The sequence below is a fragment of the Phocoena sinus genome, chromosome 20 (assembly GCF_008692025.1).
Source record: "Phocoena sinus isolate mPhoSin1 chromosome 20, mPhoSin1.pri, whole genome shotgun sequence".
Lineage (NCBI taxonomy): Eukaryota > Metazoa > Chordata > Mammalia > Artiodactyla > Phocoenidae > Phocoena > Phocoena sinus.
In genome coordinates, this window is record NC_045782.1 from 48,052,914 (window position 1) to 48,078,356 (window position 25,443).

The following is a 25,443-nucleotide window of genomic DNA, read 5'->3' on the forward strand; positions in this document are numbered from 1 at the left end:
ACCCCGGTCGTCACTCCCCTAACAACTCACCCCAGAGGCAGGGGCCCTGGCCTGCTGCCCAGTGGCCCGTGGCTCTTTCCCGGGCCTGGAGTGGTCCCCCTTTGGCTCAGGCAGTGGGAGCTCCTGAGCAGCATCTCTCTCCCTAGGAGGGCCTTCACTGGCAGAAGTGGGGAGGCCTTTGCCCTTGGAGGGGTTCGGGGAGTGGTGGTCCTTCCCTTCCGGGAAGGCTCCTTCCAGAGTCTGGTCCTGGGGTACCGGGCTGCTCAAAGACTCGGTGTCCGTAGCTGCTTCTACTCCTCTCACAACCTGGCCCTGCAGAGGGCGGCCCACAGCCTCCAGCGGCGTCTTGCCCACACTTGGGGGCTGGCTTGTCTGGTGGGTGGGACCACCCTGCTGAGCTGGGCTTTGGGGTGGGGCTGTGTCCGGGAGCTCAGGGTCTGCAAGCGAACTCAGACTACAGGGGCCCAAGAGGGATGAGGACAAGGAATCCAACTCTGCAGACATGGAAGCATTCCGATTCCTTTTCTTCCTTTTTCTCCTTTTTCTCCCTTTCCTCTAAACAGAAAAAGAGACACTCATGTTATTTCTCAGGTTTACTATACTCTCACCAATGTTTTCCTCCAATTTCCTTTCAATTTCTGAAGTACGTCAAGTGTAGCTCGACCAAACCACCTTACATCTGTTAAATCTACCATTTCTTTACCTTGGAAAGAATGAAATTGAGACACAAAGTGAATGGGAGTGGTGAATAGAGGGGAGGGACAAGTGGGGAGCAGTGATGGTCACATGCTTCGTTCTGTCCAATCCAAGCTGAGATCCTCACATGGAATTCCTTCCCATGGGACATCCTTTAAGGATGGCTTTCAAATGTTAGAAAGCAGGTACAGGTCCCCACACATTATACTCCATATACGTATTATGTACAAAATAGAGACGGAAAAATGAAGTCTAAGTAGTTCCTTCCTGCACCTGCACGGGCAAGTTAAGCCTCTGCCTGAGATCCTTGCTCAAAGGGAAGAATCCTCAACTTCAGAATCAGAGATGGAGCCTGTGAGAAGCAGGTGTGGCAGGATCCTTTGAGGACCCCATGGGGCTGGATGCCCTGCACGCTTGGGGACCCTGCTCTGGAGCAAGTATTCATTGGTTCATTAAGTGCCAGTAATCATGCCTGGGCTGAGTCCCCGGGAGAGGGAGACGGAAGGCCTCGGGGTTTCTCTGCACGTGGAGTGGGGCAGCCTTGCTCTGGGTCAGCTTCCAGATTTTCTCCAAGAATCCCGACCAAACTTCGTGCCCACCTGCTCGAAACAAGCAACACGACACACAGGCCACCCTGGATGGCAATTTCCCAGCCTGACACTGACCCCTGCTAACATCGCAGTAGAAAGAGGCTTAAGAAAGGTCATTCGAGGCAGTCACTTCCCCAGCTTCCAGGGCGTACAGATCTCTGAAGATTTTGCCAACATACTGATGGTGACTCAGCACGTCTGGAGGACCCAAGGTTCTACATTTCCATGGTGCTGCTGCCAGACCAGGCCTGCTCTGTGAGCACGAGGACCAAGCAGCTCCCTACCCCAGGCGCCCGACTGATCTGACTGGCCTCGGGGCACAGGCACCAGCATCTCCATTAGCTTTCCTGGTGGTCCTGACATAAAACCTCACTGGGAACCACAGGTCAGACCAGCAGAAAGCTGTGTGCAGACCCCACAGCCCCAAGCCCTTTGCAGAATCTCCTCCTTTTTCAGCGTGAGGCTGGCTTAAATCAAGTCGCTTAGTTCTACACTGATTTACCAAGGAACCTGGAACGTTGTCCTAAGTGCATGGAACAAGAAAGTAAGACACGTTCCTCCCCTATGAAGCTGATGGTTTAGTAGGAGAGAAAGACTAAAAACAAATGGTTTTAGCATGTTGGAAGGACTCGCAGGCTTCCCAGGGAAGAGGCACAGGTTGAGTCTGAAAGCCACCAAAGGCCGAGGAGCCAGTTTCATCCATTCGGCAAAGATTCCCAGGTCCTACATGTCTGAAGGTGGCCAAAGCCACAGACTGCCTCATATGCTGACTTGCCCATCCAGAATCAAAGCGTACGTGTGGCCGGAAGACCCTGCAGGACTGGCCCTCACTGCCTGCTAACCTCATCCCCTGGCCTCCAGTATTAATCCTGTTTTTTACTTTCTTTATTTTAGGATGCTCTGGCATTTGCGGGGGCCTTGCTAATCCTGGAGAGACTGCCCCTCCCAGGGCTAGCTAATTCCCAGAGAGAGGGATCTCTCTGAGCAGATGAAAGATCTGAGCACATCTTTCATCTGCAAACCAACTAACACGGAGCCCTGCCGCCCACCTCCTTTATCAAACTCTCCCTCCAAGCCAACATTCCCTGCCCTAAATCACCGCAGGGCCAAGTACAGGACAGCTAGACAACCCTATAACCCAGAGCCCACAAAGAGTATTCAAACCAGCCAAACCTAAACCTGCTCGAACCTGCCTGCCTTTCCCCACAAGGCAGACTCTGGGCCACGTTCCCCCCTTGCTCCTTCTCCCTCCCGTGGGGCCCTGTGGACGTGGCCCCCCTCCTGGAACCCGTAAGTACCACTGACCTCTCGTGTCATCACCAGTTATACGAGCAGGGCGCCTCCTGCCTCAGGTTCTGTCTTTCCCCAGACACCTCCTTCACTTAGTCCTCTGCCCCACACCCCTCAGCAGACCACCCAGACACCCTCAGTAGGAAAGCAAACCTTCACAGCCCCGCATCTGCTTATTTCCCTCCTCAGCCACTGTCAACTAAATATGTCTTTATTTTCTCTCCCCTCCAGGAAGGAAGTCCTTATTTTCTTCACTGCTGCCTCCACAGTGTCCAGAACAATCCTTGACCCCCTATAGGTGCCTAATCACTTCTGTCTCATTAAATAAATTCCTTGGAAAGTCCCGTGTTTCCCTGTAGCACCAGCACGTTTCCTCTCTCCCTGGGACCCCACACCCCTCAGTCGGCTCTGTGATCAGATCCAAGAACAAAAGGTTTTGACTTCTGATTTCCAATTTGCCTTTCTCCCCTTTACCTTGCTTTCTCCTTTTCTTATCCTTATTTAACTGTTCTTTATATAAGCTGCTTCAAAACCCTTAGAATGAGACTTAGATTTTGCACAGGTGACTTAGAGTTCTCTCAACACACGTCTACGGGGGCACGTGAGTGCCCGGCCCCCTCATGGGTCTATAGACAGGACTGGGATGTTGGCAGATCTCAGGCTGCTGGCACGCCTGCCATACAGCAAGGCTCGAGGCTAAAGCCTAAAATTTTCCTTGACAAAAATCAAGTTTATATGTATGATACTTGTTACAAATTTACGTATTCCTAATTCTTGTGGTCTGTCATTCTGACCACATTAGTCAGGAATATGCACACTAAAACTAAACACTGCTGATCGGGAATGCATGCACGGACCCGGGCCACAACCTCTGGATGTTGGCGGCGGATGGGGGCGGTTGGGAGGAGACCCCAATAGTTGCCCATGTTTACAATGGATGGTAGGGGGTGAGTATTCACTTCGTTAATCCTGCATTTATGTTATACATACCCTTTATAGTGGGCATAATATTTAATTAAAACATTTTTTAAATGAAGAGTTTATTGACTTGGAAGGGATGCTACCGAGCTTTCTGGGGGACTGCAATGTCCTGTCTCTGGATCTGGTGGGGGTGACGAAGCTGTACACACAGCAGAACATCTAGGGGGCTCCGCCCTGAAGACCTGTGCATTTCACTCAATACCAATTATACCTCAGTTCAAAAGCTATGCTGCGGGAGCTTCCCTGGTGATACAGTGGTTAAGAAATCTGCCTGCCAATGCAGGGGACATAGGTTCGAGCCCTGGTCTGGGAAGATCCCACATGCCGTGGAGCAACTAAGCCCATGGGCCACAACTACTGAAGCCTGCGTGCCTAGAGCCCATGCTCCACAATAAGAGAAGCACTACAAGGAGAAGACTGTGCACCGCAACAGAGTAGCCCCCGCTCACCACAACTAGAGAAAGCCCGCGCGCAGCAACAATGCAGCCATAAATAAATAAATTTATAAAAAAAGAATGTACAACATTATAAAAAAAAAAAAGCTACACTGCGCCAGCTCTATATGCATACATAAAGGCTATTCCTATTCCTGCCCAAAGAGAATTAATTAGAAAAAAAACAACAGTTTGCTACTTCTTGAGGGTGGGGGGGGGGGTTGGTCAGAATACACCTCTGATTTTATAATGAGCATCAGTTTGTTTTTCCATCAAAAGAACAAAGGCCTCCCATACAGGGAGAGCAGAGAGGAGACCCCAGTCTGGGGGAAGGCAGGCCAGCCTCATTCACTCACCTGAGTGCTGGGTCAGGAGCACACAGAAGGGTGGTGCTGCGGACCCTGAAATGGTACCTATAGCAGGATGTGGGGGTGACAGGTGGGAACACTGACTTGTTGGACAGAAAGTCAGTGAAACCGCTTGACAAAAGCTGACGTGTTGGAGGCTAAGTGGGCCCACTAGCTCTGCCCCAATTCCCAGGGGTCCTCTGCCTTCACCTGCACTGATAGTGACAGGGAGAGAGTAGAATAATTAAAGTTAGTTTAGAAATCCCACTAGGGCATTAAAGACAGAAAAGGAATTTTAAGGGAGCTTGGGAAGCTGTTGCAGGCCAATGACCACGCAAGAAAAGAATCCAGCAACCTAGCAATAATCTGCGCTACCTTGAAGGAAAACCAGGCACATCCAAGCACCAGGCACACTCAAGCCACAGGTTCTGATAGTTAAAACACAAGACAATAGATATGGGGTCTTGGTCTTGTTACTTGAAGTCAGGGAGTTAATGGTCCCCAAAGAGTAGCATTTCTGAATGTAGTCAAGACGGGAGCATAGGTGAGGGGGGGAAAGAAACTAGGTGAAAGAGGACACTATACTGAAACCTTAGATGAATTACAATATTTTAGTGTATGTTACCATCCTTTTGCTAACACATATGTGATTTAAATAGTGCCATGATTGTCCCTGTTAGACCATATATAGGGTCAAAGGAGGAACTAATGATGTAAGCCTTGATGTCTACCCAAAAATGAGGAAGAAGGTGGTCTTCTCCCCTCCCCACTTTTTCTTTGGTTATAAAAATGTAGCCCTCTTTGTTCTTGGGGCTGCACTCCCTTGCCTGCCCACTTGTATCTGTCACAAGTGTCCTATGCTAACAAACTCACTCTTTGTCTATCGCTTTGCCTCATGCTGAATTATCTCTGTGATGAGACAAAAGAACCTGAGTTTCATTAAGCCCCGAGACCAGGTGAGCAGTTTCAATTAAAAGACAGTGGGTCCGAGTCCAATCCGAGAAGGAGTGTGGTTCCAACAGCAAGTGCTTTGCCGACTCAGGGAGAACGGCAGGGCTGAGGACAGTGTCACCTTTCCACCTGGCATCTGATCAAGCACTTTCTTCTAGTAAACAGGCACTGCCCAAGCTCCCGCTCTGCAGCCTTCCTTCCCACCGTTTCCAGACCCAAGTAACCTTTCTCAGCTTCAGTTTCCACTTTTGTAGAACTGGGATGACACACGTGGGCAGTGCTTTAGCGGGGGGAGCGGGGTGGGGGGTCTGTCTACAAACATAAGGTGGGCTTTGCAGAATCAGCAAGAGAAAAGAAACTGGGATGAGAACTAGAAAGATCAGGTTGACCCCCAGCCTGACCTATCCCAACCAGTGGTATCATTAGGACCAGGGCTGGCCTCTCAATTAGACGCTAGCCCTGCAAAAGGGAACTAAGACTCCATAGTAGGGAATGCCGAGGACGAAGTGAGGGTCCATCAGGAAAAAGTCCAACAAGAATCTCTACTAAGGGAACAACACGATTCCTGGATGTGCTGAGGAAGCCTGACTGGACCAGTTCTGGAGCCTTGGAGAGGTGCTTGGACCATCCCTGCCCCGCCAGCTGCGTGGCGTCCTGCTCCCACTCCCCCACTCCAGGAAATGGTCCCCTGAACCTCCCATTCTCAGCCAAGTGGCTCAAGGATTAACTCTACTCCAGCTGCAGGGTCAGCATACCACCCTGGCCACAGTGACTGCTTCAGGGATGGGTATGTATTCCAATCACAGCCACTGAGGTTTGAGGAGAGCTTCCCCTGGGAAAGAGACGCTTCCTCTTCCTTCTCTGGAAGCCCCCGAAGGAGGCATTCTCTTGTCCCCTGAATGATGCAGTGGGAAGTAGATAACTGTGGAAGGGTCCACAGTGGTGGAAACTGCTTCTGAGAGGCCAAGGAGCTAACTGACATGAGAAAGGCAGTGCAAAGACACAGAGAGATACCCGGACTTTGGGAATATCATCTAGGTGCCCAGATTAAACCTCGCATGCAGCTAGGTCTACCTGAGGATTTCTCAGTTACATGAGTGACAGATTCCCTTTATTGTATTAATTAACCAGAGCTGGGTTTCAATTATTTGCAACCAAAAGATTTCTAATGGTTAAAATACTCAAACTTCCGAGTAGGGTGTTTCCTTTTTACAGAAGCCCCAAATAAGTCTAGGTAATCATGTTCTAACAGCTTTGGTGCATAAGATGTCAGGCTCTGGTAGATATGCTTGGGCCACAGCATCCTCAGGGCTCCTGTATCATTCATGGCACAGTACAGGAGGATCCCTCTGTGACACGTGTGTGACCAGATGCCTTCTGGGCATCACAGAAGTTGGTGGGAGGTTTCTGACCTCATGAACAGGTGCCAGCCGCCCTCCCCAGGGAACATGGGTCAGGTATGCCTTCTAGAAGGAAGGGCGCTGTCAGCAGGGAAAGAACAAGGAAGCACACACCACAGTGAGCTAGGCGACCCCGCAGAACCAGGAGGGCCTGGGAGGTGCAACTGTGTAAAGATGGCAGTAAATGCAAGACGGACCCCTGGAGGGACGTGACCCAGTTCCTGGAAGACAACCATTGGGAGAAAGGGTGACACGATAACAGCCCATCACACGGACCCCAGACCACACCCCAGCCCCCAAGAGCAGACTGGTGGATGTCACCACACCTGTGGTGGCAGCCACCAGCCCAAACCCTCTTTTTAATATAACCAAAACCCTGGAATCTAAAAACATGATACCAATGAACTTATTTACAAAACAGAAATAGACTCACAGACATAAAAACAAATATGGTTATCAAAGGGGAAATGTGGGGGAGGGATAAATTAGGAATTTGGGATTAACAGATACACACTACTATATATAAAATAGATAAACAACAAGGACCTATTATACAGCAAAGGGAATACAGTCAATACCTTGTAATAACCTATAATGGAAAAGATTCTTAAAAAGAATCTATATATGTAATATATACATAACTGAATCACTTTGCTGTACACCTGAAACACTGCAAATCAACTATACTTCAATCTGAAAAATAATAATAAAATATGTAAATAAATAAAACCAAACCCCACCCATCTGAGAGGCAACAGGGCAGCCTCTGGGCAGCGGGCATGTGCTCTCCTCTGATCACCCCTCCAGGAGAACTATCCCACATTTGCTGCCCACTTACCTCTTTCTCCTGGGAACTGCCTTTTATGTCCTTCACCCATTGTTCTGTTAGTGCGTGGATGTCTTATTTCTTTGAGAGAATTGATTAGGTATTCCAGTCGTGAACCCTTTGTCACATGTTGCAAATGTTTTCTAGCCATCTGCTTTTCCACGTTATTGCTGAATGGTCCCCTCTAACTCAGAATCTGGAATATTTTTGTGCCCCTATCAGCATTTAAGGGGTTGTTTTGGTGAGCCTTAGGAATATCTATATAATTTTATAAATAGTCACCTATATTTACAAGAACTTTTAGGGTGTATTTTACTTTAACATGGTCAACCAAGCTGGTATATATTTTAGTGTTTAGTATAAGTAAAGAACCATTTTTTCCAAATGGTGAGCCACGGTTCAAACACCCCTTACTTAACACAACTTTACTCTCTGATACATGAGTCCTTTATCACGTACTCAACTGCCATAAATGCTCACATCTGTGTCTGGATGTTCTACGTCAACCCTCCCTGATGGGTCTCTGTTACTCCATTAGGATGTTATATTGCTATGTTTATAGCTTATGATACATTTTGATGTCAAATCTCCCATTTATTGTTCTACTTTTCTACATTCTTCATAGGAACTCTTGCCAATTTATACTCTAGATGGACTTTAGAGTCTTTTATCTATTTCAAAACAAAAACAAAAGCAAAAACAGACCCACTGGGAACAATACTACTTTTACACATTAATTGGCTAATTGGATGTATACATCTGAGGAGAGAACTGACATCTTTACGATATTAAACCTTCCTTCTGGGAAAATCTATTTGCAGTTTGGTTTTCCTGTTTGTGTAGATCATGAAGGGGTTCTCCACCCACCCACCTCCATTTTCTGTTAGTGCTCGCACCCTGATGTCCGCTGTATTTACAAGGTGCTTTTTTTTTTTTTTTTTTTTTTTTTGCTGTACGTGGGCCTCTCACTGTTGTGGCCTCTCCCGTGCTCCGGATGCGCAGGCTCAGCGGCCATGGCTCACGGGCCCAGCCGCTCTGCAGCATGTGGGATCCTCCCAGACCGGGGCACGAACCCATGTCCCTTGCATCGGCAGGCGGACTCTCAACCACTGCGCCACCAGGGAAGCCCTACAAGGTGCTTTTGCTTTTTTTGTTTTTGTTTTTGGCTGTGCCACATGGCTTGTGGGATCTTAGTTCCCCAACCAGGGACTGAAGTCCGGCCCCAGGAGGTGAAAGCACCAAGTCCTAACCACTAGATGGCCAGGGAATTCCCAAGGTGCTTCTGTTCTCAACTAACCAACAGATCCAAGCCCAGAGGCAAGACCACACCTGGTTTACATGCTTCCCCCTCACACCGAGCACCCAGTGCCCCACAGGCAGCAGCTGCTCAAATAAATCTTTGTTAAATGAATCAATGGCCATCTTACTCACGAAAAATGTCACCACTCTGTAAAAGACTGATAGTTAAACACCACAAACATCACTCTTCAATGTCTGAAGCCTCACTGCTTTTCCTCAAAAGCAAATATACTTCCATTATATATATTAGCTAGTTTCACTTTTGATATTATTCGTGAAATCTGCAAGACTCACAAATGCCATAGAAAATGAAAGAAGTCAGGATTTGAACTTCCAGAAACCAGAGACTAAATTTAGCGGCTTCCTCTGCACAGCTGGGGTTCAGAACACGAGCCCAGAACCTCAGGCGCTGGCAGTTGCAGAGACTGGGGGTTTTCTCTAAGCCCCAGCAGAGGCTCGGCCTTTGACTCCCACCAGACTGGTCCCAGCTCCCACGGAAAACCCAGGCCCCCGCTGCTCTTTTCCATGAAGAGAATCTGTATGGCCTGTGGGGCTTTCGGGGTAAGTTTTCCCAGGAACCAAAGAAGATAGCTGCACAAGAAATTAAAAGATGGATGGAAAAGTGGGGTAGGGCGCCACATACAATAAAGCTGAAATTCAGTGTTAGCAGAACATCCTCAGAGTCACAAGAGCTGACACCTAAAGGCATGGCTCCTTCCTAGACCAGCCCAGGTAGGAGTGAAAAGCACCTCCCCACCAGCCATCCTCAGCATCAGAGAAGGTGTGGGGCTCAGTTTCATGCAAGCCTCGGAGGGAGGCATTGTGTACCACTATTTATGCAAACTACCTGCTCAGAGTCTGAAGAGCACGCGTCAGGGACCTCAAACGGGGTTGCATCCTCTTTTCTTCTTTTGCAGGCAGAGTAACTAGCAGCCTCCAGCTCATCGGATGTGGATGCGCCGCCTGCCGCATCTACAACACCCTCTGACGCAACTTCCTGTTGAAACATGACCCCCTTCAGACAGGACAGGGTGACCACAGGCCCCGCTCCATCAGGACCTAAGGGACCCCTAACTCAGGCCCAGGCAGAGAGATGCTCTCGAGTGAGGACTAAACCAGCCCCCCAGCCCCCGGGGCGTCCAGGCTCAGCAGGCACAGGGTCCCGGGTGTAGGGAACCCAAGAAAGGGTCCTGCAGGTGGCAGGCAGAGCAAATCCATGCAGGCAAGCTGCCCCATGCTAGAGCTGGTGCCTGTAAGCCTTGGCACACCGGACCTCCCATGCAAGCAGGCCCAGGCCCTGGTTCCCTAAGCTCCATCACAATGCCTAGGCCGGTGCTTCCACACAGATGCAGCTGTGGGGACACTCCTGGAGGAGCAGGCAGCCCAGCACCTGAGGCCAGGCCTCGAGGGGGCTCTCGGGGACGGGGGGCACGCAGGGCAGTGCCCAACCCCTCTGGATGGCACACCCCAGGGAGCACAGAGCCAGTCCTGCGCCATTCCCCTTGGGTGCAGGTCAGGGGAGGGTACCTGGGCCTCCCACATGGGGGCCTCATGGCTGGCACTGCCCTCAGGGACGGACAAGGGGAAAGACCATGAGCCTCTGACCGAGTGTTGGGGAGGGCAGGCAGTCAGCGTGGAAAGGGAAGGGGAGTTCTCCGAGGGGTACTTGCAAAGGCCCAGTGGGTGAGACGGGTCAGAGCACATGGGTGGCCCAGGCGCAAAGCCCACCCCAGTCAGCGCCAGGTACCCAGGCTGGCTCCATCCCCTCCCAGAAGGAAGCCGACGATGGGGACCGAGGTGACACTGGAAGGAACCACAGGGTCAGTAGGCGCCTTCAACCCAACTCTCTGGGCTCCATCCTGTGCCCCTCTTCCTCACAGGGCGGGGGAAGCTGTCCCAGGGGGAGAAAGAATCCATTTGGAAGCAAGAACCACCAAAGCCGCCCTGTCAGTCAGCACCAAAGGGCCACCACAGGAAGGGCAGGTAGGGACAGGTGCTCCCCACGGCCCGTAACCCCAACACCCTTGCACCCACCGCACGACAGCCGGGTGAAGGGCTCACTCACTCAACGGCTGGGGATGAGGCCAAGTGGTCCGGGTCCTGGTTCTGGCCTTTTCCCTTGGTCCCCCGCATGTCATCCCACCACTGTTAGAACATCACGGCCTCGCCCACAGGCCCTTCCGACCACACACACGCCACTGCCTACTAGGATTATATAAGGTCACTGCAGGGACTGGCAACAGTCACAGAAGCCCTCAGGAGCTAATCACCAGACAACCCCCCAGCGTTCCTGTGTTCACTGCATCTGGCTTCTCCTGTGTGGGTAAGTGTGCATTCAGGCTTTTGTTTTTAAATCCCCTTCTATGACAATATTACACAGTTTTCTTATATCGAGGTGAAGATCATAACATAACCTAAAGTTAACCACTTTAAAGTGCACAACTCAGTGGCATTTAGTACTGTATGACCATCACTTCCATGTAACTCCATCATTCTCGTCCCACCAGGAGGAACCCCGTACCCAGCCCCTGGGTGAGCTCCGGGCACCTGCGTGGCTTTCTCCAGATTCCTCACCAATCCTGGTAGCTGTTTCAAAATCTTATTCCCCAGAGGAACCTTCTTCTCAGGCTTTTCACCCCAGGCTTCCAGCACATCTGCTGGTGACCCCAGCTGGAACCTTCCACCCGGGGTGGGGGGAGCGCAGGTAGCACCTTTCCATCTGCCTTCAGTGTTTTTGAGGAACACCCTCTGCACAGCTGCTTTTCCACCCTTAGAGAGTTAATTCCGAGTCAGGTGTAAAAAAGGCAAGTGCCCTGTGTTATTCCTTCTGGGAACTCCCAGACAGGTCACAACATACTTCCTTGGGGACAGGTCTGCTCGGCCCCCTCCGGAACGGGGAGCCCACAGCAGAACATCAGAACGAGGCTGTCATCCTCAGACCACCAGCACGCAGGAGAGGAGGGCACGGCTGAGTTAAGGTTGAGCTACGGCACCACAAAGCTCTCCTACCAGGTTAAGCCCCTTTTTCTTGATTCTGCGCTCACTTGGTTACTGCAAACCTCAGACTACTTTCCAGAGTTCCAGTAAAGTTTATTCTTACAGTTCTCACTTACTGGGGTGTTTCTCTGAGGGGACAGGCCCTCGGAGTTCCCTTCTCTGCCATTTTTGCTGATATCACTCTACTATTCATTGTCCTTTATCTTTTTATTTATCTATCTGATTTGATTACAAGAATTCCTTCATATCTTTAATCTTTGACAGAAATAACAGTTGGAAGCCACAGTACTTTCTGCCATAAGGATGATACAAATGACACTCCCCAGGGTGGAATATTCAGGTGGACTCCAACATTTGGCCATGAAACACTAAGGCTGTGATAAAATCTTCAAATGAAATCTCACATGCCTGAGGTTATTTTCTGACAATGACAGTAGAGAAGCAGAAGAGCAGGGGGCACCTGCCTCACAGGGGGTCCCACCACATTACTCTCACCTGCAGGGAGAAAACTGCCCCATCGCTGCAAATGCTGACTTTTACTCAATTTGTTCGTTTGATAGGTTTAATATAAAACCTTGCAGCTCTTTTGAGTGTTTGATTCAGAGGTAGGACAGTTAAACGTTTAATGGCCATTTCTATCTTCTCTATTGTGGACTATATCTATTGTTGGCCCATCTTTCTATTGGGTTGGTTACTGTTTTCTACTTGATTTCGAAGAGCTTTTGACATATTGAGGCAACTCACTCTTTGCTAAAAAAAAATGTTATGTAAATACAAATCTTTTTATGTACATACAAATACGTATTTTTCCTAAACTGTTTGCCCTTCATTTGTACTCATGATATGAGGTTTTTAATTCTTTTAAGACTTTTTCTGGAGTCACATATACCAATCTTTTATTTGTATTTTTCACCTTTGCTTTAATTACTAGAAAATCTTTCCCCATCCATGGGTCAGATAAATATTTATGTATATTTTCTCCAACTGTTTTTATACACATTAGGGTTTGTTTCTGGATTAGCTATTCGGGTACATTGACTCCTCCCAAGATTCACTGTTTTGTTTTTTTTTTTTGCGGTACGCGGGCCTCTCACTGTTGTGGTCTCTCCCATTGCGGAGCACAGGCTCCGGATGCCATGGCTCACGGGCGCAGCTGCTCCAGGGCATGTGGGATCTTCCCGAACTGGGGCACGAACCCGTGTCCCCTGCATCGGCAGGCGGACTCTCAACCACTGTGCCACAAGGGAAGCCCCAAGATTCGCTGTTTTAATTGGCTTTGAAACATGTTTTTGTTCATCTAATACATCAAGTCCCACTCAAGGCTTTTCTTTTTAAAATTTTTCTTGGTTATTCCTGCTCATTTTTTCTTCCAAGAGAAGCTTAAACTTACTCAGTCAAGGTTAAAAAAAAAAAGCCCTAATCCTGCTGGGCTCAATACCATTTTCAATCACAGTGTCATACACTTACTTCCTAATGGTGTGTGTTTCTTGATACTCACTTTAAGAGTGTACCCAAGGGACTTCCCTGGTGGCACAGTGGTTAAGAATACACCTGCCAATGCAGGGGACACAGGTTCGAACCCTGATCTGGGAAGACCCCACATGCCATGGAGCAACTAAGTCCGTGCACCACAACTGCTGAGCCTGCACTCTAGAGCCCACATGCCACAACACTGAGCCTGTGTGCCACAACTACTGAGCCCACACACCACAACTACTGAAGCCCCATGCCTAGAGCCCGTGCTCCACAAGAGAAACCACTGCAATGAGAAGCCTGCGCACCGCAACAAAGAGTAGCCCCCGATCACTGCAACTAGAGAACGTCTGCACACAGCAACGAAGACCCAACGCAGCCAAAAATAAATAAATAAATTTATTAAAAAAAAAAAACAAAACGTTTACCCCAAATTTCAGTGTCTGACGGGGCCCAGGATGGGAGCTGGCCACCCTGCTTTGGACAGGATTACTGTCCAAGGGGAAGGACACTCACATATACACATCACAACTACCCCACACACTCACACACACACATATACCACACATGCATTCTCATACGAGTGCACACACATTTACTATGTACACACATTTGCTCACACATGCATGCGCACACACACTCACAAAGGGCTGCAACACTGCCAGCTGCAGTACCTCCCACACTGTCTGACCACAAAGAACAACTGAGGACCAGACAAGAAACCAGCCCCTACCAGGCAGAGAGACAATGTCCCGCCCAGTCCTGTAAGAAACCAGGGAACAGACCCGGCTGTCTGCATCTGGACAGGCTAGACTTCAGTGTGGGGAGCTCTCCCCCATCATTCTCCCTGAATTTGCCCAGGTAACTCTCTGCAAGCCTCGCCTGGGCTCCAGCCTGGTCACTTACTCAGGAGACGCTCTCTCGGGGTCTGACACTTACAAGGAGAGCAGACAGCTTGGCTTCCCCTTCAAGGAAGAACATCTGGGTAACTGGTGGCATTTCCCGAGCACCCCCCTTTCCTCAGAGCCTGGAGGCACCTTATGGACTGCATGGTCCATGCAAAACGCCCAGAGAAGAGCCAGATACCCACGTGGCAGAAGCTCAGGCACCCAGCCCCAGCCCAAGCACAGCATCTGGGAGACACGATGTGCTGGGTATATGGTGGGAGGAAAAGGAAGGGGGATGGGAAACCAGAGACCCTGCGATGAATCAGGCACAGAAGGGGCGGCTCTGGCACAGCCCAGCATGCAGGGGCCAACGGGCTGCACATCACAGAGTAATAACGTTTTCCCAGAGAAGATGCTGTGGGGACATGCGGGACCTTGTTCAGCCACTGATGAAACCACAGCAAGAAACAGCATCCTTGCAGAGCAGGTGGACGGGCAGAACCATTCCTCCCAGACCCACTTCCCCAGGGGCCAGGCACTCACTCTCTGCATTTGCCAGGAGACGTCCGAACAGGGCTCATCTAGGTTTTCTTGCAAATCACCTGAGCCCAGCGAAAAGAAAGGGCTGCTGTCCGCCCTCAGCTCTTGTCCACACTCCATTTCTCCCTCCGGGGCCGATGTCGCCTCGAGGCTGTTCTCAGAATCTACAAAGGCAGACGCACAGGGGTCACATCTCGGAAAAACAAGTGAACGTCACGAAGGAAAACTTGGACTCCTCCCACGAGCGTTGTCCAAGATTAGCCCTCTCCCCACTCGAGATCCCGCCCTGCGTGTGGTGAGGCAAGCCTGGTACAATTTCTGCTGTCTGGTGGGCAAGAGGGACCCAGGACCCTGGCTCCAGCCCAGCAAGAGAGCACAGTCCAGCGCCTCCTTGTGTCTGCATCAGCACAGCCCCAGACCCTGATGTCTCAGCGACACCTCAAACTCTACAGAGCTCCAAACCGGGACTGCCGCCCAGCCCTCCCTCTCAAAAGCAGCCCCCCTCTCTCCCCAGGGGCAGGCTCCCCCTTCCCAGCCCGTCTCCCAGCAGGGCCCAGGGGTCTCCCAACACCTCCCTGTACTCATCCATCCGTGTGTCCTGGGGGTTGGTCTGTCTCCAAATTCACACCCATTTAGAGCTGACACCCACAGCACCAAGAGCCTGATACAGTGACCCCACACACACACTGAATCCTTCAGGGGACCTATTTTCAAACCTGGGTCTCGACGGCCCCCCCAGAGACACACACACTCCAGATGGTTTTCTGCCAGGAAGCCTCCCTTAGACTGATCCCCAAGGCCCCAGGCCCACGCGGGGAGGAGGGTGAACTTCCAAAAGCGCCTTCCACTCCCCTCTCCCGGTGCCCAGTCGTATCACCGCCCTCCTCTGTAAGTTCTGGAAGGCAGGGACCAGTGGCCTCGTTCTTGGAGTCTCCAGCGCCTGGAACATAAAGCCCCTCAGGAGGCTTCGCTGGATGATTTCAATTAACAGGAATCAGAATTTCTAACAAATACATTAAATAACTACAAACACACTTTGAACCTTAAGGCCAAAGAACTAAATAAAGCTGGGAGAGTATTTTTAACACACGACAGCCCGGGGCCACTGTCCTTTGATGATAAACTGTGGGCATCCTGACCTCCTCTCTCTTCCCCCAGCCTCCACTGTGGGGAGGTGGCCCCCCATTAGCCTGATTCAATCAGAACCTGGCATTTCCGTGGCCCCAGTGATTGGCAGAAGTATAGCAGGGGTCCAGGGCTGGTTACTGGGGTTTCGAACTCATCAACTCCTTCTTCCCAGTCAGACAAACAGACCCTATGCTTGAAAACGACCAGTCTGCCTCCATGAGGGCAGCAGCATAAGGACAAAGCAGGGCTGTCGGGACCTGAGAAAGATGCAGAGCTGTGCGTAGACCTGACCCCCTCGGTCTGGACACAGCGTGTGTGGCCCAGTGTACTCCTCCTGCCGAGGAAGCAGGGAGCTGGGTTTCCAGTTGCCTCCAATATAAACAGCCCCAGTGACTGTGAAAATCAGTAAGAATAACCTAAAAAAGGAAGAAAAGGATCTTCCCAAAAGAAAAGAGGCAGTTCAAAGAAAAAGAATTATAAGTGAGCTCTTAACCCTTAGTTTCCCTACCAATGAAGGAAGTGACAGTGGAACCCAAGAGGTACCCGTTTCTACCCATCTGACTGGCCCAAACCTAGACAGGGTATAGCTGGAAATGAAACCTTGAAGACCCTGCAGACAAGAGGGGCCGGAAGAAGCCTTGTGTGGGGGAGGTTTTGAAGGTCTCCATTGTAAATGCACCGGCCCTTGGGGGCCAGCAGGCCACTCCTTGGAGCTTGTCCTCCAGACAGACTGGCCTCAAGGGCAGATCCCGTGCAAGGATCCAGCCCAGCCCTGTGCACCTGTGGCAAAAGAACAGGAGTCCAGGACGGGGCTGGCTGCCGTGTGGCAGAGCTGAGACCGGTCTCAACTAGAGGCCACGGAGCGGTGCCACATGAGGGAAGCAGAGTGCACCAGCTTATAGAAACGCATGTGCGTGTGTGCATGTTTCCACGCGGAGGAAACATCTGGAAGGCGACACACCAAACAGTTAATGGTGTGTTAATGGGGGATGTGAAGGGCCTGGGCTGGGGGTAAGCTGAGGGGGCTTTACCATTTTTTATATCCTCCTGTAACATGCAGGTCATTTGCACCAGCAGGTACTTGGTCTACAATCATCAAAATAAAAAAGAAACTAGCTGGACTCAGTAGGAGCAAAACTTAACTAGCACCTACTTGATACTCTGTGTGCTAACCCGTCAAGTACTCACGCCACACTGTGACTTGCTCAGGCCCCCAGCTGGCAAGGGGGCAGGCAGGGCTTGAATCCAGGCTCAGAGGCCAGGATAGGCCCCGGGGACAGCGCTAGGGCCACGGTCCTTCCCCCAGGACTGTGGCTGAATCAGAGCAAATTCCTGTCCCTGCCCCATGAAGCATGGGCTCACCAGGTACATGCACGCTGGGCAGCATGACCTCCTATTGCAGCGCCCCTGCAGACAGGTGTGCCTGCAGGTAACAGACACACAGGTATCCAGAAAGGGCTAAGAGGGTCTGAGCTCCCCTTCAGACAGATTCCCAAATCCAGTCAATGGCTGATTACCACATGAATAGGGGAGAAGGGCAGGGACCTCACAGGCAACCCCAAATCACTGCTACAAAATTAGTTCAACCTCAATCAGTCAGCTGCACAGACTCCATGCCTAGGCTCCCAAATGAGCCCCGACAGCAGCTCTGGGTCTGCCACCCTCAGCAATCCCCACCCCTCCCTCAGCTGGAAAACAGAGGCTGCAGCTGCCTTGTCCTGAAGGCTAAAGAAAGTACTGCATGCCTCAAGCTTTTATATGAGGTCCCTAGAGCAGCAGAAGTCACAGAGACAGAAAGTAGGATGCCAGATGCCAAGGGTTGGGGGAGGAGGAGGGGCAGTTAGTGTCTAATAGGGACAGAGTTTCAGTTTGAAAAGAGGAAGAAGTTCTGGAGATGATGGTGGTGATGGCTGTGCAACATTGTGAATGTGCCTGATGCCACTGAACTGTCCACGTAAACGTGGTTAAAATGGTAAATTCTGTGTGTCCGTGCAAATGATCAATCTATAATAAGAAACAGAAGAGAGTTTTATTTGACCAAAACTGAGGACTATAGCCCAGGACAGCCTCTCAGTAGTTCTGAGGAACTGCTCCATCGAAGCATGGTTTTCAGCAGTTTTATATCTTGTCAGAACAAAGAACACACACCAAACATGACAGGGATACATCCCTTCAAAGTTTCAGATGAAGTAGGTTAGCACGTACACTGCAAGGCAGTATGACCCCGGTGTCTAGGAAGTGAATCTTAAATATGGGGATGGGGGTGCTGATGTGGACGCCACAGCAAGGGAGGCATTTATCCTTATCTTCAAAGTGGAGTCGCTAATGGTTAAAGCACATGTGTGAGGTATGTTTGACAGGCCATGAGTCAGGCTGTTCCAGTTCACACAAAGTTCAGGCTAAATCATGTATAAGCCCAAACGACTTCCCCATACTTCAGTTTGTGAAAATCCCTTCCATCATCGTTTTAAATCTTTTATCACAATTAAAAAAAATTAAAACCACCACATAGAAAAACGCAACTCTCTCAGCCCATGCACTCCTCTCACCACCAGGCAGCTCCTGGGTCAGGTGCGGTGGGCATTGAAGGGGAGCAGAATTTCCCACCCCAAATATGTCACTTTGGCACGAGGATTATTTTGTGCTAAAGACAATTAAAACTAAGCAGATTCAAGAAAAACTCTTGGCCTCCCCCTCAACGGCCTAAATTTACAAAAAAATTTAGGTCTATACCTAAATTAGGTCTATACCAGGAAGAGAGCCATTACTATAGTTACCATTTACCAAAAAACTTATCTGCATAATAGAGCAACCTCTATTTTCCAAACTTCTCCTCTGCCTTGCTGTGAAAAGCCCTCCTCTTTGCAGCCCCAGATCCTACCCCTCTCCTTAAGTAAGGGTGTTACAGACGCTTCAATTACCTGGCTGCCTTTTGGGTCTCCTATTTTTATGGGCTCCCATACACATGAAATGTTAATCTGTCTCTTATGAATTTAAGTGTTAGACCAGCCAAAGAATTTAGGAGGGAAGAGGGAAATGTTACCCTTCCCTGCAGCACAAACTCAAAGGCCAGTGCAGGCAGCCACAGAAATCAAGTGGCCGCATCAGTGGACCCACAAGCGCTGGCAGGCGGGCAGCTCTTTCCCTGAGCAGTGAGGCCTCCACAGCTACATGCAAACCCTGGGGCCACCCCTCGCCCACCGCAGCTGCCTCCAGAGCTCCCCCAGCGGCCCCCAGTCCCTCCTGGACTCCTAAGGGGTCTCAGCCTGCTTATCTTACTTTTTTCCATTATAAAAACAGCGACAGGGCTTCCCTGGTGGTGCAGTGGTTAAGAATCCACCTGCCAATGCAGGGGACACACGTTCAAGCCCTGGTCCGGGAAGATCCCACATGCCACGGAGCAACTAAGCCCGTGCGCCACAGCTACTAAGCCCGCGTGCCTAGAGCCCGTGCTCCGCAACAAGAGCAGCCACTGCAATGAGAAGCCCGTGCACCGTAACAAAGAGTAGCCCCCATTGGCTGCAACTAGAGAAAGCCCGCGCGTAGCAATGAAGACCCAACACAGCCAAAAATAAATAAATAAAATTTAAAAATTGAAAAAAAAAACCATCGACAAGAAAAACTTGGAAATGCGGAAAATAAAAGAAAAAATGCATTTCCCAGAACTTCCCCTGCCCCTGCAAAAATAACCTTCTAGCACTCAAGGAGGAAGTCCCACCTGGATTCCCTGGGGCACCTACCAGAACAGGGGTGACTTGGGGTGGGGGAAGGGCTCCTGACCACACCCTACCCCCTGCCCCGCTGAACCTACTGGCATTGGAAGCCCTCCACCATCGGACCAGATGAACATCACCCCTGCTCTACCATCAGACTGCACCAACATCACCCCTGGCAAAGCCAGCCGCCCTCCACCTATGCCCAGGGTGGCCTGGAACTCTCCACACACTTCCCTTCCACGCCTTTATCTGCGTGGCCTCCCCCCCCCCCCCCCCCCCCCACCGCCCAGACCCAGGTGTCCTGGCGACTCTGGCACCTGCACTGCAGCCTCTCCTGACTCCATGGATCCCAACCTTGCTCAAGTTCCAGAGGAACGGGCCCCACCTGCAGCACCAGAGGGAGCCCAGCGTCCAGGATGCCCAGGGCTCACAGGCTGGGTGGCCTGGCAGACCTACAAGTGGCTGAAAGGTGGAAATAACTCCTGCAGCTCACCCAAGCCTCCCAACATTTTGGTTTCAGTTTCCATTCCTGTAAATAGTAAGCAGAGAAGTCCATAGGCAGGAAGTGGGTGTGGGTCGGAGGCAGGACTCACCATTCAACACCTGGGTCCTCAGCCCTATTGTGTGACCCACTCTGAGTGACCAGGGCCTGGTCCCTAACCCCCACCCCCAGTGACGGGTAAGGGACCGCCTCCAGCAAGCCAGCCCTAAGGACAATGGCCCTGTCCAGCACTCACTGTGCTCGCAGAGGATAAGCAGGCAGCCCAGAAGACAGCAAACCCCCAACAGCTCTCAAAGCCTTTGCCCCTGGAGCTGGCAGAGACGCCAAGCATCGAGGTGTGGGCTGTCCATCTTGGTAGTGACCATGCCCTGCTAATGGTTGGGGGCCCTGGAGTGACCTCTGACTGGGCCGAGGTGGACAGCTGCCTTGCCTGCTCTCCCTACCTGCCTGGACAGGCAGGACACTAGAAGGTGACCAGGGTTCTCAGACAAGGCTTTTTCCCCTGTTCTGTTGGAAAACACATCAGTTGCTCTCAGCAGCCCTGGGAAAGCCCCTCACACAAAATTAAAGGGTGGCAGGGGACAGCAAGCTTTCCTGGAGGCCTTCCCAAAGGGATCAGTCTCAGGAGATGCCAGGCACAGGACATGAGACTCAAATGAAGTTCTGATTTTCTCCCATTAATCTGTCTCATGTCAATTTAATTCTTAGACAAACCAGAAGGACCTAGAAGGGTAGAGGAAAACTTCCTCCCCGACCATGCTAGGCCAGTAAGACCTCAACCACAGCTTCCTTCCAGGGTACTGGTTCTGGCTCCTGAGTTCAAAAATCCCTTCTCTGCCAGTTGCTAGCTGTGTAACTCTGGGCAAGTTACTTAGCCTCTCTGTGCTTCAGTCTTGACATCTCTAAAATGGGGATTGATGATAGCTCCTCCCTCAATATTTAGCACAGGATCGGGCAAATCACAGGTTAGCTGATTGGTTTTATTTGTGTTTTTAGTCTCTGAGGTCCCAAAGACCCCTCCTCCCAAGGCCCCCTAGTCAGGCAGATGTTCTAGTGACCAGGGTGGGGAGTCCTGGCAGGTGGGAAATTCTGCCTGGACACCAAGAGTTCAGCCATGCTATGATTCATTATCTGGACCAGGAATCAATGATAAGAGTGGACACTCAGCTGCCCACCAAGCTCCTCCCAAAGGGTTAGAAGCAAAAGAAAATCAATAAAAAACTGACAACAAAAAGCGGCCACCTCTCCATACCTCTTACAGTCCAAAGAAAGCATCTGTAACATGAGCACTTTGTACAAATACAGCAGAAACAGGATCAATCAAAGAACTGGGGGTGTCCATCTCATCCCTGCCTCAAAGTGCACCTTCTTTGGTTCATTCAGCAATTATTTATTGAGCACCTATTGTGCTCCAGGGAGCATACAAGAGACTTGGGATAAAGCAGTGAACAAGAGAGCAAATGTCTCTGAAGCCCCACCCTGGTATGGTCCAAGTGCTATCAGGACAAAGAGCCTGGGGAAGTGCAATTCAGAGTGAAGGGGAGGGGCGAGCACAGTTTTCAACTGGGTGGTCAGAGTGGGCCTCCAGAAGAAAGGAGACAGTTGAGCAAAGACTGGAAGGAGGGTATGGGGGAGATGTGCTGCCCTCTGAGGAAACGTGTGTTCCAGGCAGAGCGAAAAGGCAGTACAAAAGTCCTGCGCTCAGAGCACGCCTAGTATGTACTAGGAAGGGCAGGGAGACAGTCCAAGGCCAAGGACACCGAGAGAATCAAGGACCGACCAGAGTCCACAGGTGAGGCCCACCTGACACACGGTTCTACCTTCATGCACCTACCGGCTGCCCCTCACCAGGAAGGGGCCTATGCAAGCTGTGGGGACCCCTCCCCCACCAAGTTGGCCTAGGATACCGCTACTATGCAGCATCCTCTGAAATCCTCTAGGACTCCTCAGCTCAGCCCAACACTTCCCACTCCCAAGGGAGAAGGAAAACCCCAAGTTCTCTCCAAGAAATGAAACTGAAATTCTTTAAAAAGTGACAGATGCCTCCAGCAAAGGGGCAGATAAAACTGTATTTCTAAGAATAGTGCCTCTTCTAGAAAGAGTTCTTTAGCCATAGAAGACGTCACTGCTGGCCTGGGTTGTCTGCTGGCTAAGGTCTCCATTTCTAGGGAGGGAGGTGGGACTTAGCTGACTGCCCCACTACCACCAGCTCCACTGGGCTCCCAGCCGCATCAGGGCCTTACCTGGTACAGGGGCGACAGGAAGCAGCTTCTGTCCACACTGGCTGCAGAACTTCGGGGCTTCCTCTTTGGAGATATGCCGGCAGGAAGGACACTCCATACCTCCAGGGAGGGTAATTCCTGAGGCTGGCACACCTCTGCAGATCTGGAAGCAAGAGTCCCGAGGCAGCCAGTTTTATACCCCACCACCTGTCATATGACCACAGCCTTGCTTCAGTTTCATTTTCTGGGAAAGTGAAATTGGCAGCAGCCTAGAAGTTCTCCTTGCTCAACTGAAAACCAGCCTGATCACTGCCCCTGAGGCGCTCCAGCCTGCCTCATCCCAACCTCCCCCTCCAACTCCCTCCTTGTCTGAGCCCTGAGTGGCGCCAGCACCCACTTCCTTTTCTGCTGCCCCCACCAGGCTTGCCCCTCCCAGCTTCCTGAAATCTCCATCACTCAGTGAGTCTAAAAATTTCCCCACCCAGCTGAGACTGGGAGCCAGGTCAGCTGAGCCAAGTGAGTGGAGACTGGGGGTAGTGGCGGAGCAAGCAGAGACACAGCTTGTGCAAAACCCAGAGATAAGACATGGGGTGGGGATACCTGCTGCGTGCCCCAGGCAAGGGACTCAGACTCTCTGTGGCTCACTGCAGAAATGCTGGCAGCAAATGGCTGAGTCAGAGCCTGCCAAAGGAACCAGCCCGCACAGGGCAGCCCAGGGCTATAAGGCTGGCAGTCAGGATTCCTAATAACGGGGCCAGTGGTCAAGATTTCTAATAACGGGGAGTGCCATCTGCTAAGCCTGCACTCTTCTCATTGACCATTTGGCCCTCAGAACACCTTCTGTGGGAGTGGCAGCAAACCAAGGTCAGGGTCATGCCAAGGCCAGGACTCAGGCCGAGAACATCCAGCCTCCAGGGACAACTTAGTGCATCCATGGTGAGAGTGGAGACAGGCGTCTTGGCTCTTGGGGAACAAAGATCCACTGGCCACCCATTTCTGCTGGCTTCAGATCCAAGAACTTTGCTGGAGCAGTGGTCAAGTCAGCTCCTTCCCCAGCTGGGAGGGCACCCAAAGGGCCCTCATCAAGCAGCGACTCCCTGCCTCAGCCCTTCTACCCGCCCGTGCATCCCATTCTCATTTTCACTTCATCTGCGGCATGGGTGCCCCTCTGCCACCACCAGCTTGGTCTCCCTGATGGTGGGCTCTTGGTGGTGGGGGTGGGGGCGAGGGCTGGGCAGGGCCTGACCAAAAGCACTCAGTGTGAGCAGTTATCCTCGGGGCCCTGGTTCCCACCTCCCCTCTCCCCTCTCCCCTTTCCCCTCCATACGCCCCTCCCCCAAATCAACCACCCTAAAGCAACCACCACTGTCGTCTGGGTACTCTCTCACTAAAATACTCTCAATGACTCCCCTGGGCCCAGGCCTCTGTCCGAAGGTGTATTCCCTCTCCCCAAAGCTCTGCTTCCCCACAGACCAGAAAACTCACAGCAAGGATCAGAATTCCTCACTCAAGTGTCCTGTTGTTTCTCGCCAGCACCAGGGGCCTAAGGGCAAACGCGAGGGCCGGCACCAACAGATCTCTATTCAATCAGTTTCCGGACTTTTCCCTTCCCCTTTTTTCCATACACATTCCGCCAACCATCACCAAAGAAAACCAGGTGGTGGCCCCCACCATCCTCACACTCCCCCATTCTCAGCCCTCCCCGGCTTCCCCCAGGGCCGCGTCCCAGTCGCGGCTCTCAAGGCCAAAACCCGCGAGGTGGCAACCTGGCCTTTAGCCCCTGACCACAGGCAGCCCCTGCTAAGTCGGGAGAACCCTGCGCTCTGGGCGGCTCGGTGATGTAGGCAGTGATTCCGTTCTCCTAAAAGTTACCATGAAATAAAGATACGGGCATTTTTCGCAACATCACTTTTCCGTTGTTGCAATTAATGAAAGCGAAGGATTCCGTTCCCGGGTAGAGGTCCCCAGGTCTGCCCGTCCCGGTCCGCTATTATGCGCCGCCGCGCCCCCGCCCCCGGGCAGCGCTCTCGGGTTCAAAGCCCGACCGGCGCTTCCTCGCACGGGGTCCTTCGCACTCGAGGCTGGGCCCCCGGGAATGTAGCTGGGGCCCGGGGAAAGCGCGCTGCCTCCACCTGCTGCGCGCGGCCGGAGAACAGGGTACGCACGGTGCCGCGCGGCGGGGCTGGACAGGGAACCTGCGGCGAAACCGAAACTCAGCGCCGCAGGAAGGGGCGGCCCGGCGCGGACGGCGGCCGGACGCGGCGCATCAGGACGCAAGCGGCGCTCCTCGGCAACGCCTCGGGCCGGGCCTCCGCGACCGTGGCCCAGACCGGCGGGGACCCTGATCCGTGGGACCCTCTCGCACCCAGGGGACCCGCACTCCGACCCGTGAGACAGCCCGTACCCACGGGAACTTGCGCCCCGCACTCACGGGACCCGGCATCCCTCCCTGTAAATCCGCACTCCGCCCGCCAAGACCCGCGTCCGGTGTCGCTGCGCCCGGGCCTCGCGACTGCGAATCCCCGCCCCGCCCGCCACCTCGCACCTGCGCCGCTCCCGCGCCCACGCCGCCGCCAGTCCGCGCGGTTTCGTTTCTCGCGTCCTGGGTCCCGCCCCTCCGCCCGCTTCGGCCGGCGCAGCGGGGTTCGCTCGGGTGTGGCCGTCGAGTGGCGCCCCCCAGTGGACCCGGCGCCAGGCCAGGTCGTCCGCCGCAGAGGAGGCGCCTCCTGCCGCTGCGCGCCAGGGGCGGGAGGCGGAGGGGCCTTGGTTCCGGCCGGACAGAGGCTGGGGTTCGCACGTGGGTCTACCCCAGCCGCCCCCACGCCGCGGGCCGAGCCCGGGCGCGCGCATCCCCAGTCCAGCCCCAGCCCCTTGGACAATGTCCAGGACCTTGCGAGCCAGCGGCCAGCCTGGGAGGGGACCCGAGGACACGAGGCTGGTCACTCAGCCGAGCTTCAAGCCACTCAGATGCAAGGTGGAGGTCACCTGCCGCATCGCATCGGGGTTTTGTGTGGATTAAGTGACCACAGCGGCCCACGCTCAGCCTTGTGTTGGTCACTGATAACCTAGAGGCCACCGCCCCGGCCTGCCTCTGCACCTCAGTTTTCTCATCTGTCAGGCTCGTAATCCGGCCCTAGGGCTGTTGGAGAACTACTATTACAGTG

The 25,443-nt window shown here is 52.2% G+C and overlaps 1 protein-coding gene across 10 annotated transcripts in view; it reads right to left on the reverse strand.

Annotated features, from left to right (window-relative positions):
• The window catches only part of RNF213 (ring finger protein 213), a 110,932-nt gene extending 86,016 nt beyond the window's left edge, over positions 1-24,916 (reverse strand). The window contains exons 1-5 of one of the 10 annotated variants that reach the window (XM_032615142.1): positions 24,825-24,916; positions 22,301-22,442; positions 14,715-14,875; positions 9,662-9,811; positions 31-555 (exon numbers count right to left, since the gene is read on the reverse strand). In XM_032615142.1, the coding sequence (XP_032471033.1) occupies positions 31-555; positions 9,662-9,811; positions 14,715-14,875; positions 22,301-22,397 (933 nt within the window). In that variant the 5' untranslated portion in view covers positions 22,398-22,442; positions 24,825-24,916. The other 9 variants (XM_032615139.1, XM_032615137.1, XM_032615141.1 and 6 more) reach the window with 9 other exon arrangements.
• Between the last annotated feature and the right edge of the window lie 527 nt (positions 24,917-25,443).